The sequence below is a fragment of the Bombina bombina genome, chromosome 8, assembly GCF_027579735.1.
Source record: "Bombina bombina isolate aBomBom1 chromosome 8, aBomBom1.pri, whole genome shotgun sequence".
NCBI classification, from domain to species: Eukaryota; Metazoa; Chordata; class Amphibia; order Anura; family Bombinatoridae; genus Bombina; species Bombina bombina.
The window spans coordinates 223,942,796-223,959,764 of NC_069506.1; the positions used below are offsets into that span (position 1 = coordinate 223,942,796).

General features: G+C 40.9%; 1 protein-coding gene across 7 annotated transcripts in view; it reads left to right on the forward strand.

Moving 5' to 3' along the window:
• LOC128638955 (guanylate-binding protein 1) overlaps nt 1–16,969 on the forward strand; it is a 52,681-nt gene that overhangs the window by 25,040 nt on the left and 10,672 nt on the right. For all 7 annotated transcript variants that reach the window (XM_053691090.1, XM_053691089.1, XM_053691095.1 and 4 more), the window contains one exon: nt 16,567–16,669. In XM_053691090.1, the coding sequence (XP_053547065.1) occupies nt 16,567–16,669 (103 nt within the window). The remainder of the gene's footprint in view (nt 1–16,566; nt 16,670–16,969) is intronic.

Consider the following 16,969-nt stretch of genomic DNA (forward strand, 5'->3'; position numbering starts at 1 on the left):
TCCAAGCTTGCTAGTCTCATTGCTATTCTGTATAAACATGTCTGACATAGAAGAAACTCCTTGTTTATTATGTTTAAAAGCCATGGTGGAACCCCCTCTTAGAATGTGTACCAAATGTACTGATTTCATTTTATGCAATAAAGATAATTTTCTGTCTTTAAAAAATGTATCACCAGAGGAATCTGACGAGGGGGAAGTTATGCCGACTAACTTTCCCCACGTGTTAGACCCTTTGACTCCCGCTTAAGGGACTCACGCTCAAATGGCGCCAAGTACATCTAGGGCGCCCATAGCGTTTACTTTACAAGACATGGCGGCAGTCATGGATAATACACTGTCAGAGGTATTAGCCAGACTACCTGAACTTAGAGGTAAGCGAGATAGCTCTGGGGTGAGACAAAATGCAGAGCATACTGACGTTTTAAGAACCATGTCTGATACTGCCTCACAATATGCAGAAGCTGAGGAAAGAGAGCTTCAGTCAGTGGGTGATGTTAATGACTCAGGAAAGATACCTGATTCTAATATTTCTACATTTAAATTTAAGCTTGAACACCTCCGAGTGTTGCTTAGGGAGGGTTTAGCTGCTCTGAATGACTGTGATACCATTGCAGTGCCAGAGAAATTGTGTAGACTGGATAAATACTTTGCAGTGCTGGTGTGTACTGATGTTTTTCCAAATACCTAAAAGGTTTACAGAAAATATTAATAAGGAATGGGATAGACCAGGTGTGCCGTTCTCTTCCCCTCCTATTTTTAGAAAAATGTTTCCAATAGACGCCACCACATGGGACTTATGGCAGACAGTCCCTAAGGTGGAGGGAGCAGTTTCTACTCTAGTAAAGCGTACTACTATCCCTGTCGAGGACAGTTGTGCTTTTTTTTTTAGATCCAATGGATAAAAAATTAGAGGTTACCTTAAGAAAATATTTATTCAACAAGGTTTTATCCTACAGCCCCTTGCATGCATTGCCCCTGTCACTGCTGCTGCGGCGTACTGGTTTGAGTCTCTGGAAGATGCTTTACAGGTAGTGACTCCATTGGATGACATACTTGGCAAACTTAGAGCACTTAAGCTAGCCAATTCTTTTATTCTGATGCCATTGTTCATTTGAGTAAACTAACGGCTAAGAATTCTGGTTTTGCTATACAGGCTCGCATAGCGCTATGGCTTAGATCATGGTCAGCTGACGTGTCTTCAAAATATAAGCTACTTAACATTCCCTTCAAGGGGCAGACCCTATTCGGGCCTGGTTGAAGGAGATTATTGCTGATATCACTGGAGGAAAAGGTCATGCCCTTCCTCAGGACAGGTCCAAATCTAGGGCCAAACAGTCTAATTTTCGTGCCTTTCAAAACTTCAAGGCAGGTGCGGCATCAACTTCCTCTAATAATAAACAAGAGGGAACTTTTGCTCAATCCAAGACGGTCTGGAGACCAAACCTGACATGGAAAAAAGGTAAGCAGGTAAAAAAGCCTGCTGCTGCCTCTAAGACAGCATGAAGGAACGGCCCCCTATCCGGGAATGGATCTAGTAGGGGGCAGACTTTCACTCTTTGCCCAGGCGTGGGCAAGAGATGTTCAGGATCCCTGGGCGTTGGAAATTATATCCCAGGGATATCTTCTGGACTTCAAAGCTTCCCCCCCAAAAGGGAGATTTCACCTTTCACAATTATCTGCACAACAGATAAAGAGAGAGGCATTCTTACACTGTGTACGAGTCCTCCTAGTTATGGGAGTGATCCATCCAGTTCCAAAGGAGGAACAGGGACAGGGTTTTTACTCAAATCTGTTTGTGGTTCCCAAAAAAGAGGGAACCTTCAGACCAATTTTGGATCTAAAGATCTTAAACAAATTCCTCAAAGTTCCGTCGTTCAAGATGGAAACTATTCGTACCATCCTACCACTGATCCAGGAGGGTCAATATATGACTACAGTGGATCTAAAGGATGCTTATCTTCACATTCCGATACACAAAGATCATCATCGGTTTCTCAGGTTTGCCTTTTAAGACAGGCATTACCAGTTGTAGCTCTTCCCTTGGGATTAGCTACAGCCCCAAGAATCTTTACAAAGGTTCTAGGGTCACTTATGGCGGTCCTAAGGCCGCGGGGCATAGCAGTAGCCCCTTATTTAGACGACATCCTGATACAGGCGTCAAACTTCCAAATTGCCAAGTCTCATACGGACGTAGTACTGGCATTTCTGTGGTCGCATGGGTGGAAAGTTAACGAGGAAAAGAGTTCTCTATCCCCACTCACAAGAGTTTCCTTTCTAGGGACTCTGATAGATTCTGTAGAAATGAAAATTCACCTGCCGGGTTCTTCATTCCATTCCGCGCCCTTCGGTGGTTCAGTGTATGGACGTAATCGGCTTAATGGTAGCAGCAATGGACATAGTGCCGTTTGCACGCTTGCATCTCAGACCGCTGCAACTATGCATGCTCAGTCAGTGGAGCGGGGATTACACAGATTTGTCCCCTCAACTGAATCTGGACCAAGAGACCAGGTATTCTCTTCTCTGGTGGCTATCTCGGGTCCATCTGTCCAAAGGTATGACCTTTCGCAGGCCAGATTGGACAATTGTTACGACAGATGCCAGCCTTCTAGGTTGGGGTGCAGTCTGGAACTCCCTGAAGGCTCAGGGATCGTGGACTCAGGAGGAGTCTCTCCTTCCATTAAATATTCTGGAACTAAGAGCGATATTCAAGGCTCTTCAGGCTTGGCCTCAGTTAGCAACTCTGAGGTACATCAGATTTCAGTCGGACAACATCACGACTGTAGCTTACATCAACCATCAAGGGGGAACGAGAAGTTCCCTAGAGATGTTAGAAGTTTAAAAAATAATTCGCTGGGCAGAGATTCACTCTTGCCACCTATCAGCTATCCATATCCCAGGTGTAGAGCACTGGGAGGCGGATTTTCTAAGTCGTCAGACTTTTCATCCGGGAGAGTGGGAACTCCATCCGGAGGCACTTGCACAACTGATTCATCGTTGGGGCAAACCAGAACTGGATCTCATGGCGTCTCGCCAGAACGCCAAGCTTCCGTGTTACGGATCCAGGTCCAGGGATCCCAAGGCGACACTGATAAATGCTCTAGCAGCGCCCTGGTCTTTCAACCTGGCTTATGTGTTTCCACCGTTTCCTCTGCTCCCTCGACTAATTGTCAAGATCAAGCAGGAGAGAGCATCGGTGATTCTGATAGCACCTGCGTGGCCACGCAGGACCTGGTATGCAGATCTAGTGAACATGTCATCCTTTCCACCATGGTCTCTGCCTCTGAAACAGGACCTTCTACTTCAGGGTCCTTTCAACCATCCAAATCTAATTTCTCTGAGGCTGACTGCCTGGAGATTGAACGCTTGATTTTATCAAAGCGTGGCTTCTCCGAGTCAGTTATTGATACCTTAAGACAGGCACGAAAGCCTGTCACCAGGAAAATTTACCATAAGGTATGGCGTAGATATCTTTATTGGTGTGAATCCAAGGGTTACTCATGGAGTAAGGTCAGGATTGCTAGGATATTATCTTTTCTCCAAGAAGGTTTGGAAAAAGGATTGTCAGCTAGTTAAGCGTCTGGCAGATGTTCCAGACGTTCAGGCATTTTGTCAGGCTTTAGTTAGAATCAAGCCTGTGTTTAAACCTGTTGCTCCACCATGGAGCTTAAACTTGGTTCTTAAGGTTCTTCAAGGAGTTCCATTTGAACCTCTTCATTCCATAGATATCAAGCTTTTATCTTGGAAAGTTCTTTTTTTGGTAGCTATTTCCTCGGCTCGTAGAGTCTCTGAGCTATCTGCCTTACAATGTGATTCTCCTTATCTGATTTTTCATACGGATAAGGTAGTCCTGCGTACCAAACCTGGGTTCTTACCTAAGGTGGTATCTAACAAGAATATCAATCAAGAGATTGTTGTTCCATCCTTGTGTTACACAATTTGGACGTGGTCCGTGCTTTAAAGTTTTACTTACAAGCTACTAAAGATTTTCGTCAAACATCTGCTTTGTTTGTTGTCTACTCTGGACAGAGGAGAGGTCAAAAGGCTTCGGCAACCTCTTTTTCTTTTTGACTAAGAAGCTTAATCCGCTTAGCCTATGAGACTGCTGGACAGCAACCTCCTGAAAGGATTACAGCTCATTCCACTAGAGCTGTGGCTTCCACTTGGGCCTTTAAAAATGAGGCTTCTTTTGATCAGATTTGCAAGGCGACGACTTGGTCTTCGCTTCATATTTTTTCAAAATTTTACAAATGTGATACTTTCGCTTCTTCGGAGGCTATATTTGGGAGAAAGGTTTTACGGGCAGTGGTTCCTTCCATTTAAGTTCCTGCCTTGTCCCTCCCTTCATCCGTGTACTTTAGCTTTGGTATTGGTATCCCACAAGTAATGGGTGATCCGTGGACTGGATACACCTTACAAGAGAAAATACAATTTATGCTTACCTGATAAATTTATTTCTCTTGTGGTGTATCCAGTCCACGGCCCGCCCTGTCATTTAAAGGCAGGTAATTTTTAAATTTAAACTACAGTAACCACTGCACCCTATGGTTCCTCCTTTCTCGGCTTGTTTTCAGTCGAATGACTGGCTTTGACAGTTAGGGGAGGAGCTATATTACAGCTCTGCTGTGGATGTCCTCTTGCAACTTCCTGTTGGGAATGAGAATATCCCACAAGTAATGGATGATCCGTGGACTGGATACACCACAAGAGAAATAAATTTATCAGGTAAGCATAAATTGTGTTATATATGTAGAAAGGAGTAAGTAGTGTGCTTTAATTCTCTAACCTTCATTGTGAGTTGCATGCTGGGAGAGGGACTGCCCCACAACCAGCTTTGTATGTCACATAAGGACCACAGAAGAAATAAGTAATAGGCCAAACCCAGAACCAGCCAGACACTGTTATCGTGACAAGAGGCAGTACAGTGGTGGAATAAAATTTATAGGGACATGAAAGCTTAAAGGTTTGTATGTTTTCGATACAACATACAACTTTAAACAGCTTTCCAATTTACTTCTATGATCAAATTTGCTTAGGTCTCTTGTTTTCCTTTGTTGAAGGAGCAGTAAAGCTGAACAAAGTGGGTGAACCAATGACAAGAGGTATATATGTGCAGCTACCAATCAGCAGCTAGCTCCCTGTAGTGCATATCTGCTCCAGAGCCTACCTAGGTATGCTTTTAAACAAAGGATACCAAGAGAATGAAGAATATTAGATAATTGAAGTAAAGTAAAAAGTTGTTTAAAATTGCCTACTACATTTGAATCATGAACGTTTCATTTTGACTTTACTGTACTTTTAACCCCTTAACGACATACGTCGTACAGGGTACATCTTGCACAAACTGGTCTTTAAAGACCAGCGACGTACCCTGTACGACGTTGGGGTTGAAAGCAGCTGGAAGCGATCCTGATCGCTTCCAGGCGCTTTCCGGTTATTGCAGTGATGCCTCCATGTCGAGGCATCACTGCAATAACATTTTCCCCCATCCGATCCAGAGAGAGCCACTCTGTGGCCCTCTCTGCACCGGACATCGATGGCCGCAATCGTTGGTGGGTGGGAGCCGACGTGGGAGGCGGGTGGGCGGCCATCGATGGCTTGCGGAGTACAGAGGTGGGCGGGATCATGGGCGGGGTCGCTTGGGGGCGCGCACGGACGCGCGCTCGTGCATGAGGGAGGCGGGCGGGCGCGTGCACGAGGGAGGGAGCGGGTGGGAACCATTACACTTTGGAACGGTTTGTGTAATATTAGAGGGAGAGAGGGGAAATAAAAATTATATTATAAATAATCAAAGTGATCTGGGAGGGGGTGGGGGTTTAGTCTTTGGTGGGGGGAAGCTACACTATAGAAAAGTGGGGAGAAAAATAAAAAATATTTTTTTTTGTAAACTGGGTACTGGCAGACAGCTGCCAGTACCCAAGAGGGCTCCCAATAATGTAGAGGGGGATGGTTAGAGAGCTGTTTTGGGGGGGGGTCATGGAGGTTTGGGGATAAGGGGGATCCTACACAGCAGCATATGTAAATATGCTAGAAAATAATAAAAAAATAAATAAAAGATACCTTTTATTTTAGTACTGGCAGACTTTCTGCCAGTACTTAAGATGGCGGAGACAATTGTGGGGTGGGGGAGGGAAGAGAGCTGTTTGGGAGGGATCAGGGGGTCTGATGTGTCAGGTGGGAGGCTGATCTCAACACTAAAGCTAAAATTAACCCTGCAAGCTCCATACAAGATCCCAAATTAACCCTTTCACTGCTAGACATAATACATGTGTGATGTGCAGCGGCATTTAGCAGCCTTCTAATCACCAAAAAGCATTGCCAACGCCATATATGTCTGCTATTTCTGAACAAAGGGGATCCCAGAGAAGCATTTACAACCATTTGTGCCATAACTGCACAAGCTGTTTGTAAATAATTTCAGTGAGAAACCTAAAATTGCAAAAAAAATTAAGTTTTTTTTTTAATTTGATCACATTTGGCGGTGAAATGGTGGCATTAAATACACCAAAATTGGCCTAGATCAATACTTTGGGTTGTCTACTACACTACACTAAAGCTAAAATTAACTCTACAAGCTCCCTACATGCTCCCTAATTAACCCCTTCACTGCTGGGCATAAAATACGTGTGATGCGCAGTGGCATTTAGCAGCCTTCTAATTACCAAAAAGCAACGCCAAAGCCATATAAGTCTGCTATTTCTGAACAAAGGGGATCCCAGAGAAGCATTTACAACCATTTATGCCACAATTGCATAAGTTGTTTGTAAATAATTTCTGTGAGAAACCTAAAGTTTGTGAAAAAATTTGTAAAAAAGTGAACAATTTTTTTTTATTTGATCGCATTTGGCGGTGAAATGGTGGCATGAAATATACCAAAATGGGCCTAGATCAATACTTTGGGATGTCTTCTAAATAAAATATATACATGTCAAGGGATATTCAGGTATTCCTGACAGATATCAGGGTTCCAATGTAACTAGCGCTCATTTTGAAAAAAAGTGGTTTTGAAATAGCAAAGTGCTTCTTGTATTTATTGCCCTATAACTTGCAAAAAAAGCAAAGAACATGTTAACATTGGGTATTTCTAAACTCAGGACAACATTTAGAAACTATTTAGCATGGTTGTTTTTTGGTGGTTATAGATGTGTAACAGATTTTGGGGGTCAAAGTTAGAAAAAGTGTGTTTTTTCCATTTTTTCCTCATATTTTATAATATTTTTAATAATAAATTATAAAATATGATGAAAATAATGGTATCTTTAGAAAGTCCATTTAGTGGCGAGAAATACGGTATATAATATGTGTGGGTACAGTAAATGAGTAAGAGGAAAATTACAGCTAAACACAAACACCGCAGGAATGTAAAAATAGCCCTGGTCCTTAAGGGTAAGAAATTGAAAAATGGCCTTGGTCCTTAAGGGGTTAAGAGAATAAAAATGCAAACTTAAAGCTTTAATGCCCTATATTTCATTGCCTTGAAAATTCATGATATTTGTCATCTCTGAGGTCTGGTCGTACTACAGTAATAAATTCAGACAACTCCCCAGCATCCCCCTAGAACCACTGAGGGAGATACAGTTGTATTACAAAAATAGCTGATGCTGCATCTTCTGTTGTCATTCAAATAGATGCAAGACGTGTTCTCCCCCTTTTTGTGGCAAATACCCCTACAGGCATAATTTTTGCCCTAAATATCCCAACTTCAACATATAAATATTATTTAAAAAAAATGAAAGGCATTAATGCATATCCTGAAAAGTAACTACCTGGTTACAAATATATTTTTTCTGTTTCAGAAATTCCTTTTAAAATCAACTTTTTCTGAATGTAAATGCACTAAGTCTTTGAAAAAAAATTAAATACATAATAAAGAAAGCAACTTATAGAGAAAAGACACACACCACCACTGTAAAACAGTGTTTTTTTTTATCTCCAGTCGTCAAGGGCCCCTAACAGACCAGATTTTCATGATATCTGAACAAAAATCACTTCATCTGTGTCCTAGTTCAGATATCATGAAAATCTGTGGTATTTAAGGACCTAAGTTCACAAACACTGATTTAAAATACATCTAATGAGGGAAGTAATATTAATGTTACCACATTTCTGCATCTAACTTTATCACACACACAGCAGGCTCATTTCATTGGGACATACTTTATATGGAACACTTTACCAAGCACATTTCTTCATGGCATATTTTACTTGTGATATTTTACTTTGGACCACTAAGCAATAACTTTTCACATAGATACTCACTGTATCTGGCACTTTCAACTTTCATGTTGACAAACTTTATATCAGTATTTCTTAACTCCAGTGCTCAAATATCACTAACAGGTCAGATTCTACAGATTTCCCTTCCTGAGAACAAGTGAGTCAGTCACAGTGAGGCCCTGATGATCAAAAGTGCCGAGAGGCGGTGGCGATGTATTCAAAAGGGATCCGATGCGATGTTGAGAAGGCCGGTGAAATATTAAAATGTTCCAACATTTCTCTTTAAAGGCAGCATTGTAGAGGGGAGTTTTACTATACATTGCAATAGGTTGCAATGCTGGCGAAATATTCCAAGCAACAAAAGGGTATTCCAGCCTCCAAAGTTTAAGTAGTGTACATGACTAAGGGCCTATAGCAGGCCTGAAACGTTGTAATTTCTATTTCTGAGGACCTTTTGTGAAATAATAAAGGTTCTTTTTAATCTTTGGAGGCTGGAATACCCTTTTGTTGACTGGATTGAATTTTGGACGTGGCATGTCCTTTGTTCCATGCCCCACAAGCCAAAGGACAGGTGTGCTGTTTTCCAAACCGCTTGAGAAATATTCCAAGCAGCATCACCACCGACATTAGCGAACTAAAGTAAAGGATCCCTCTTAAATATATTGCACAAATCCCAATAACTATACCTATGTATGCCTTAACTGACCCACTTAACTTATCCCACCACCTCAAACTAACCCTGCACTAACTCGTAAACCCACCGCAATTATCTTCCTAACCTATTAACCTCTAAACCGCCAATAGCCCACCGCAAACACCCCTACACTACTTAACCCCTATACCGCCAATAGCCCACTCCAAACACGCCCTACTCTTCTTAAACCCTATACTGCCAAATACTCCCTAACCTATTAACCTCCATATCGCAAACTAAACTAACACCTAACCCCCTCTAAACTAAACCCCCTAAGTTACAATTAAAAAAAATCTAGGTTACAAAAAAAATAAAATTAAAACCTAAACTGGCACAACCCTACTTTACCTAACACCTAAAAAATAATAAAATACAGTATCCAGAATAAAAAAAACCACCGGTATACCTAACACGAATCTACATGCCCAATAAAATAAAAAAATACACCCAAAAATAACAAAACCCCTAAATCCTACCTCTAAAATAAATTGCAATAGTCCTTAAAAGAGAATTAGCAATTCAAGAATGGGGAAAAACAATAACAAGTGTAGCATCTCACTTTTTGGTATGTCACAACTTCAACCCTAAATATCTGTGTGTGTCACCGTCTGTAACGATCTTCTGCTGGTGCCGGCAGGAGGTGTGGGCAGGTGGCGGGTGGGTGGCTCAGCAGGGAAGGGAAGGCAGTGGGAGTGTCCTAATAAAAACAAAAACAAAAAAAAAAGTGCGACTCAGCAGGGAAGGGGAGGCAGTGGGCGGCTCAGCAGGGAAGGGGAGGCAGTGGGAGTGCCCTAATACAAAAAACAAAAACAAAAAAAGGGTGGCTCAGCAGGGAAGGGGAGGCAGTGGGAGTGCCCTAGTTAAAAAAAAAAGGGCAGCTTAGCAGGGAAGGGGAGGCAGTGGGAGTGCCCTAATAAAAAATAAAAAAAAGACAGTGGGAGAGAGAGCAAAAGAGAGAGACAGAGAGAGAGAGAGAGAGAGAGAGAGAGCAAAAGAAAGGGAAGAGAGAGAGCAAAATGAAGGGGAGAGAGAGAGAAAAAGTGAGGGGGAGCGGGAGAGCAAAAGAGAAGGGGAAGAGCAAAAGAGAGGGGAGGGAGAGAAAAAGAGATGGGGGAGAGGGAGAGCATAAAAGAGGGGGGGAGAGAGAAAAAGAGAGGGAGGAGAGAGAGCAAAAAAGAGGGGGGAGAGAGAGAGCAAATGAGAGTGGGGAGAGAGAGAGCAAAAGAGAGGGGAAAGGGAGAGCAAAAGAGGGGGGGAGAGAGAGCAAATAAGATGGGAGGGAGAGAGCAAATGGGAGGGGAGAGAGAGAGCAAAAGAGAGGGGGAGAGAGAGAGCAAATAAAAAGCAGAGAGGGAGAGAGAGCATAAGAGAGGGGGAGAGAGAGTAACAGAGAGGGAGAGCAAAATAGAGGGGGGAGAGGGAGCAAAAGAGAGGGGAGAGAGAGAGAGCAAAAGAGAGGGGGGGGGAGCAAAAGAGAGAGGGGAGAGGGAGAGCAAAAGAGGGGGGGAGAGCAAAAGAGAGGGGAGAGAGAGCAAAAGAGAGGGGGAGAGAGAGAGAAAAGAGAGGGGAGAGAAAGCAACACAGAGAGGGAGAGCAAAAGAGAGGGGAGAGAGAGAGCAAAAGAGAGTGGGAGAGAGCAAAAGAGAGGGGAGAGAGAGCAAAAGAGAGGAGAGGGAGAGAACAAAAGAGAGGGGAAGGAGAGAGCAGAAGAGAGGGGGAGAGAGAGCAAAAGAGAGAGGAAGAGAGAGCAAAAGAGAGGGGGAGAGAACAAAAGAAAGGGGGAGAGAGAGCAACAGAGAGGGAGAGCAAAAGAGAAGGGGGAGAGAGAGCAAAAGAGAAGGGGGAGAGAGCAAAAGAGAGGGGGAGAGAGAGCAAAAGAGAGGGGAGAGAACAAGAGAGGGGAGGGAGAGAACAAAAGAGAGGGGAGGGAGAGAGCAAAAGAGAGGGGAGGGAGAGAGCAAAAGAGAGGGGAGGGAGAGAGCAAAAGAGAGGGGGAGAGGGAGAGCAAAAGAGAGGGGGGAGAGAGAGAGCATAAGAGTGGGGGAGAGGGAGAGCGAAATAGAGGGGGGAGAGAGAGAGCCTAAGAGAGGGGGGAGAGAGAGCAAAAGAGAGGGGAGAGAGAGAGCAAAAGGGGTGGTGAAAGAATCCACCTGGATGGATTCTTTCACCACCCTGCCTTTTTCAGAATCCACCTGGATGGCAGGGTGGTGAAAGAATCCACCTGGATGCAGCATAAGCATGATAATTTGATAATTTAATTTATTATTTTCTGTAATCTTAGTGTTTTTTATTCTTTGCAATTTTAGTGGGGGTTTTTTTTTGTAATGTTAGATTTTTTTAATTTTTTCCTAGGATTAGTTTTTTTTTAAATTTGTAATTTAGTATTTGTAATTGGTAGTTTTTTTATTTTATTAGAATAGTAAGGTTAGGTTAATTTATAGTTTAATGTTAGGTTTATTTTTATTTCACAGGTAAGATTTTATTTATTTAAATATAGTTATATTGTAATTTTAATTTAAAGTTAGGGGGGTGTTAGGTTTAGGGGTTAATAGTTTTATTTAGTGTTTTGCAATGTGGGGGGGTGGAGGTTTAGAGGTTTTTAGGTTTATTTAGTAGCGGCAATATGGGAGGCCGGAGGTTTAGGGGTTAATAGGTTTATTTAGTGTTTTGCAATGTGGGAGGCCGGAGGTTTAGGGGTTATTACGTTTTTTTAGTGGCGGTGATGTTGAGGAGCAGCGGTTTAGGGGTTAATATATTTAAATAGTGTTTGCAATGTGGATGGGCGGCAGATTAGGGGTTAATAAATGTATTTAATAGTCGCGATGTGGGTGGGCGGCAGATTAGGAGTTAATTTGTTTTAAATAGTGTTTGCAATGCGGGAGGGTGGCATTTTAGGGGTTAATAGGTAGTTTATGGGTGTTAGTGTACTTTGTAACAGTTTAGCTATGAGTTTTTGTGAAACATTTTTGTTTCACAAAATCCATAACTTCTGGTCTCAGATGGCGGTATGGAATGTGTCGGTATAGGCTGTAACACAAGCATTTTAGCCGGAACACACAACCTGTAATACCGGCACTATGAAAATCCCACACTCAAACGTCATTTTTTTGAGTGCGGAATGGATGTTGCGTTACAGGCTAAAATGCTTGCGGTATAGCTATACCGACATGACTCGCAATATGCGTTCCTGGCCATTCCAGCATACTGGCCAATTTTTCAGTGTTAAAAGTCGTAACGCAAAACACGTAAGCTAGGTGATTATCAACAAAATATCCTAATATATAAAAATAAACATCTATGGGACACATATATGTTTTTCAGGAATTCATAGTTATTATTGGAAAATCACAGAAAGTTAATTGGAAAAATCAGAATTAGAGTGAAAGATAAAATAGGATGATGGCATGTATTAATGTAAAGTCATCTCCTTATGCAATTTAAAATACACATTAAGAGATTAACTCAAATTACCTCAAAAAAATAAAACTATTCCACCTTAAAAAGCAAATGAGAAAACCAACAGAAATTGTCCGATCCCAAAGAGGTTGTCATAATGTGATTGACAACTCAAAAATCCAATTATTAGGGATTTGAGGTGGGACTTCCGGTAAAGGAAATTAATAAATTCTGACAAAAACGGCATCCTACCCACTTTGATAAAGCCTTTACAGGCAAAATGCATCAGGGGGGTTGTGTGGGACGATGGGGTCCCATTGTTGTGGTTTTTAACAATATCAGAGAGTAGCTGAATAACCGTTATCACAATGGTCATAGTCTATTAGCATTGAGAGTGACACAGTATTCTCAATACTTATATCTAAGTAGAACTTGGAGCGGTTACATTTCATTTCAATTGTGGGCAACAGAGAAGTGGAAGTGCAATTGATAAATGCGCATTCAGGCATATTAGCAACATATTAAATTATGATGTTGCCACACATTATTTAGTTATAGCTTGTAGTGGTTGTAGACTTTAATTATTTGATCCGAAAGGGAAAATGACTACAGTATATTGAGAATGTTAATCTGAGAGATACAAATACACTCCGATAACAACAAACAGACTTACGTGCTTATCCCCTTAAAGCTAATACAAGATATGCTCTGTGTTTCACAATAATCACAATACTGATATTTTTGTTTAATGGTAAACCATGAATAAATATTCTGCGAACTAGAACCGCCCTAGACATATAAGAGGGTTAAAAGCAAACAAACTCAGGTGTATATGATAAAGTGTATGTTTGTGTCTCTTAATGTGGACTGCAACATTTACTGCATAACAAATGGCAGCACAATTAAATTGCAGATTATAACCTACAGATTCACATGCTTACTACATTAAAGCTATGTGTTTTACAGTAATCGCAACACTGATATACCTGTATTTTTTGCTTAATCGATTGGTAAAACAATAAGATTACATGAATCTAGAACAGCCCCAAACATATAAGGGGATTTAAATCTATAAGCCCCAATGCATATGTTCTAATATACGTTTGTGCCTCTTATTGTGGATAAAAACAATCACTGTATAACTAATGGCAGCATAATTAAATTGCAGAATTTGAAACAGTAACAATATTGTTGCCAATCTAACTTTTGCAATTTAATAATACACATTGAATCTATGAGATGACAACAAACTGCATCATATAAACGTTGTATGCTACTAGGAAGTATATAGATACTAGTAACATAATCATAATACTTATTTCAGCTGCTGAACTAGTAAGAATTATTATTATACAACATTATCATCCATTAAACTACTGTGATATTCTATTATACTGTAAATTGAATCTGAATATGGTGTCACAATAAATTTAACTGACATTGGTGATAAAATTACATTATAATTGTGTTATTATTTGTATTTCCGTACACTGCATACTAATAATAAAGGCCGGACTGTTTGAGAATCAGGAAACACTAATCTCAATAACGTAATACATACAGCAATTACTCATGATATCACATTTTAATATTTCACCCATCTTTTAAAGACATTATTAAAAGTTAAATTTAAAAAAAAAATTGCCTTAAATTTAGTCTGGGCATAGAGTGCTATTAGGTTATCTCTTCTTTTTGGAACTCTTTCCAAATCCTGTTTTTGAAATCAACGTATGATGCCAGCACCACTCCCCTAAGAAATGGAAAGTAGAATTGGAGTCACATACTCCGTGATTACAAAATAGTGACAGGGGAGCTTGCCTATATAGTGCCATTGCCAGTGTGTGTATATTTGAATTAGCTGTGACAAAGGTGTAGGCAGTCAGTGGGAAGTAGCAAGGTGGTGCAGGGGGGAGAGTATCTTAGGTACAACATAGTTATAGCTGTTCAGGGGGAGTTAGTGGGACACGCTAATGGGAGTAGCCTGCACTTTAATTCGGACACATCGACACAAGATCGATATGTTTGAATCAGTGAAGTGCAGGTTGCGAGGAGGGTAGTGGCCATGTTTGACTTGCCAGTTATCAGCTTTCGAGACTACATCGCCTGAGGTAGTTAGTGTAAGTGTCATTAAACTAAGGTCCCTGCGGCAACGTTTGGAGTGTGCCTACACTGAAACTATGTTTAGTTTCAGTGGTCGCACTGTCTGCGCTGTGTATGCACACTTCAAATAGAGCCCCTACCCCCCGGGCGCAGCAATATGCTTACGAGCGGTGATGTTGACGATGTGGGTGGAATCAGGTGCCACTACGTGCGACCGTCGCGTAGCTTCATGTCAACATCAGGCAACTTATTTACTCTCGGGCTTGCGGATCCTCAGTGCCCATTTGTTGTCCTTTGACCATGCTGTGGCTGCTTTTTAATTGCTTGCTGTATCATCTCCCTCTCTGCCTGTGAGTACCTTGCCTTTCTGACCAGCCTAGATAGAGGACTTACCCCTTAACTCCCTGTCAGCCTTTAAACCTGCCTAAAACCTGCTTAACCTCTGCCTGCCTGAACTCTGTAAAATGTGTCTGTCAGACTTGCCTGCTGATGTTTACCTTTGATGTATTCCTTCCTGTGAATACCTGCCTGGCCTGTCCATCCTTTGCCCGCCTGATCTGCCTGCTGGAGTTAATCTCAGATCTTCTGCACATCAGTTTTTACTTTACTTTGCTCAGTCTCACTCATCTGTGCCATAGATGTCGTTGGGGTTTATGCCCTGCTGGAATATATTCAGTGTGCTAGAGTGTGATATTTACTTACTTCACTATAGCCTTTGGGTCTACTTCAGGACTGATTCCAAACCTGACATGTGGTGACATCATGCTCCCATTGACTTCTAAGGGAGAGACATCACCGATTTTCTTTGAATATCTCGACAGACAAGGCCAGTGAGGCAGTTTTTTGACGGTATGTCGATGCTTTGAATATCGGAGCCAGGAAGAGAAGTTTGTGACTTACAGGCAGAGAAAAGTAGTCATGTTTGGGTTTGGATTTCAGAATAAGTTTGGACTTTGGAATTTTAGATTTTGGGATTTGTACCTGTGTATAATATACAGTATGTATATACATATACTGTATATACGCATATTTAGACATTTATATTTTAAATTAAACTTATATGAATCATTTTATAAGATAGTGTATATGTGAGTGTAACTGTATTTTCAAATGTATTTATCTTGTGTTTTGTGCACATTTTTTTAGTCCCTTACCCTTTATGCAAGATCTTTAGTCAAGCTAATCAGAAGAGCACAAATTTAGTTTGTGCTCAAGTGGTAACATTTACTTTCCACTTGTAAGACCACACTACAGTTAGAGCGGTCGCAATATTGATATTGCAACTAGCTCTACGTTTGGTGCACAACTTGTAATCTAGCCCTTAATATTTACATTTTTGATTTTTTTTATTCATTGAGAAAAATGCTAAGTGTCAAGGTTTAATGAATCTAGACCATATATTCATATACATTGAAAATGGCATCTGTGGCTATTGCATAGTCAGTGTTTTGCATATGCACAAGCAAACCAAATGTATTCCATATTGTATTTAATACTCTCAAACCTGTCAAAAAGGCCATTTTGGCACTTTATCTCCATCCTTAAAGGGACACTGAACCCAAAATTTTTCTTTAATGATTCAGATAGAGTATGCAACTTTCTAATTTACTCCTACTATCAAATTGTCTTCATTCTCTTAGTATCTTTATTTGAAAAGCAAGAATGTAAGTTTAGATGCCGGCCCATTTTTGGTGAACAACCTGGGTTGTCCTTGCTGATTGGCCAGCACCAATAAACAAGTGCTATTCAAGGTTCTGAACCAACAATTGGCTGGCTTCTTAGCTTAGGTGCCTTCTTTTTCAAATAAAGATAGTAAGAGAACGATGAAAAATTGATAATAGGAGTAAATTAGAAAGTTGCTTAAAATTGCATGCTCTATATAAATCACGAAAGAAAAAATTTGGGTTCAGTATCCCTTTAATCTGTTGGTCTTGATGTGTCAATTTAGTTGCTGATATATAGGGCAAACATTGTGGATGGATGGATTGTTATAGCTGTTGTTGATGTTATCCATGCACGGTATGGGTACATTTTCCAATATCGCTCATATCCAATACACTTTTTTCTTAATTTTGGAAATGGTATTATAGTTTGGATGAAATCAACCCCAAAACTTGTAATCACCTTCATAACCAGCATATATGTAATATTTGTGTCAACAGGCCCTAGAGGTTTTGCAGGAATTCCTCAAAGAAAAAGAGAATGTGGAGACAGCAATTCTGCAAGCTGATCAGTCCCTGACAGACAAAGAAAAGCAAATAAAAGGTGAGGTAGAAATTTAGTGAAACCTTTTCTCTAATCTATGTCTTTCATATTGGTAACTGGTTGAACAAAATCACCTAATATTGTACAATTTTCTTCTTTATATATATATATATATATATATATATATATATATATATATATATATATATATATAAAATTGCAGAGGTGAACGGCACTCACGAGTATGTCAGCTACCTGGTGCTCTCACTAGGGAGAAACAAACAGTAAAGCAGGTATGGATCCCACGGACGGACTCCGTGTTGCAGCCAGGATCCAAATGAAGCAGGCACACAGGTTTTT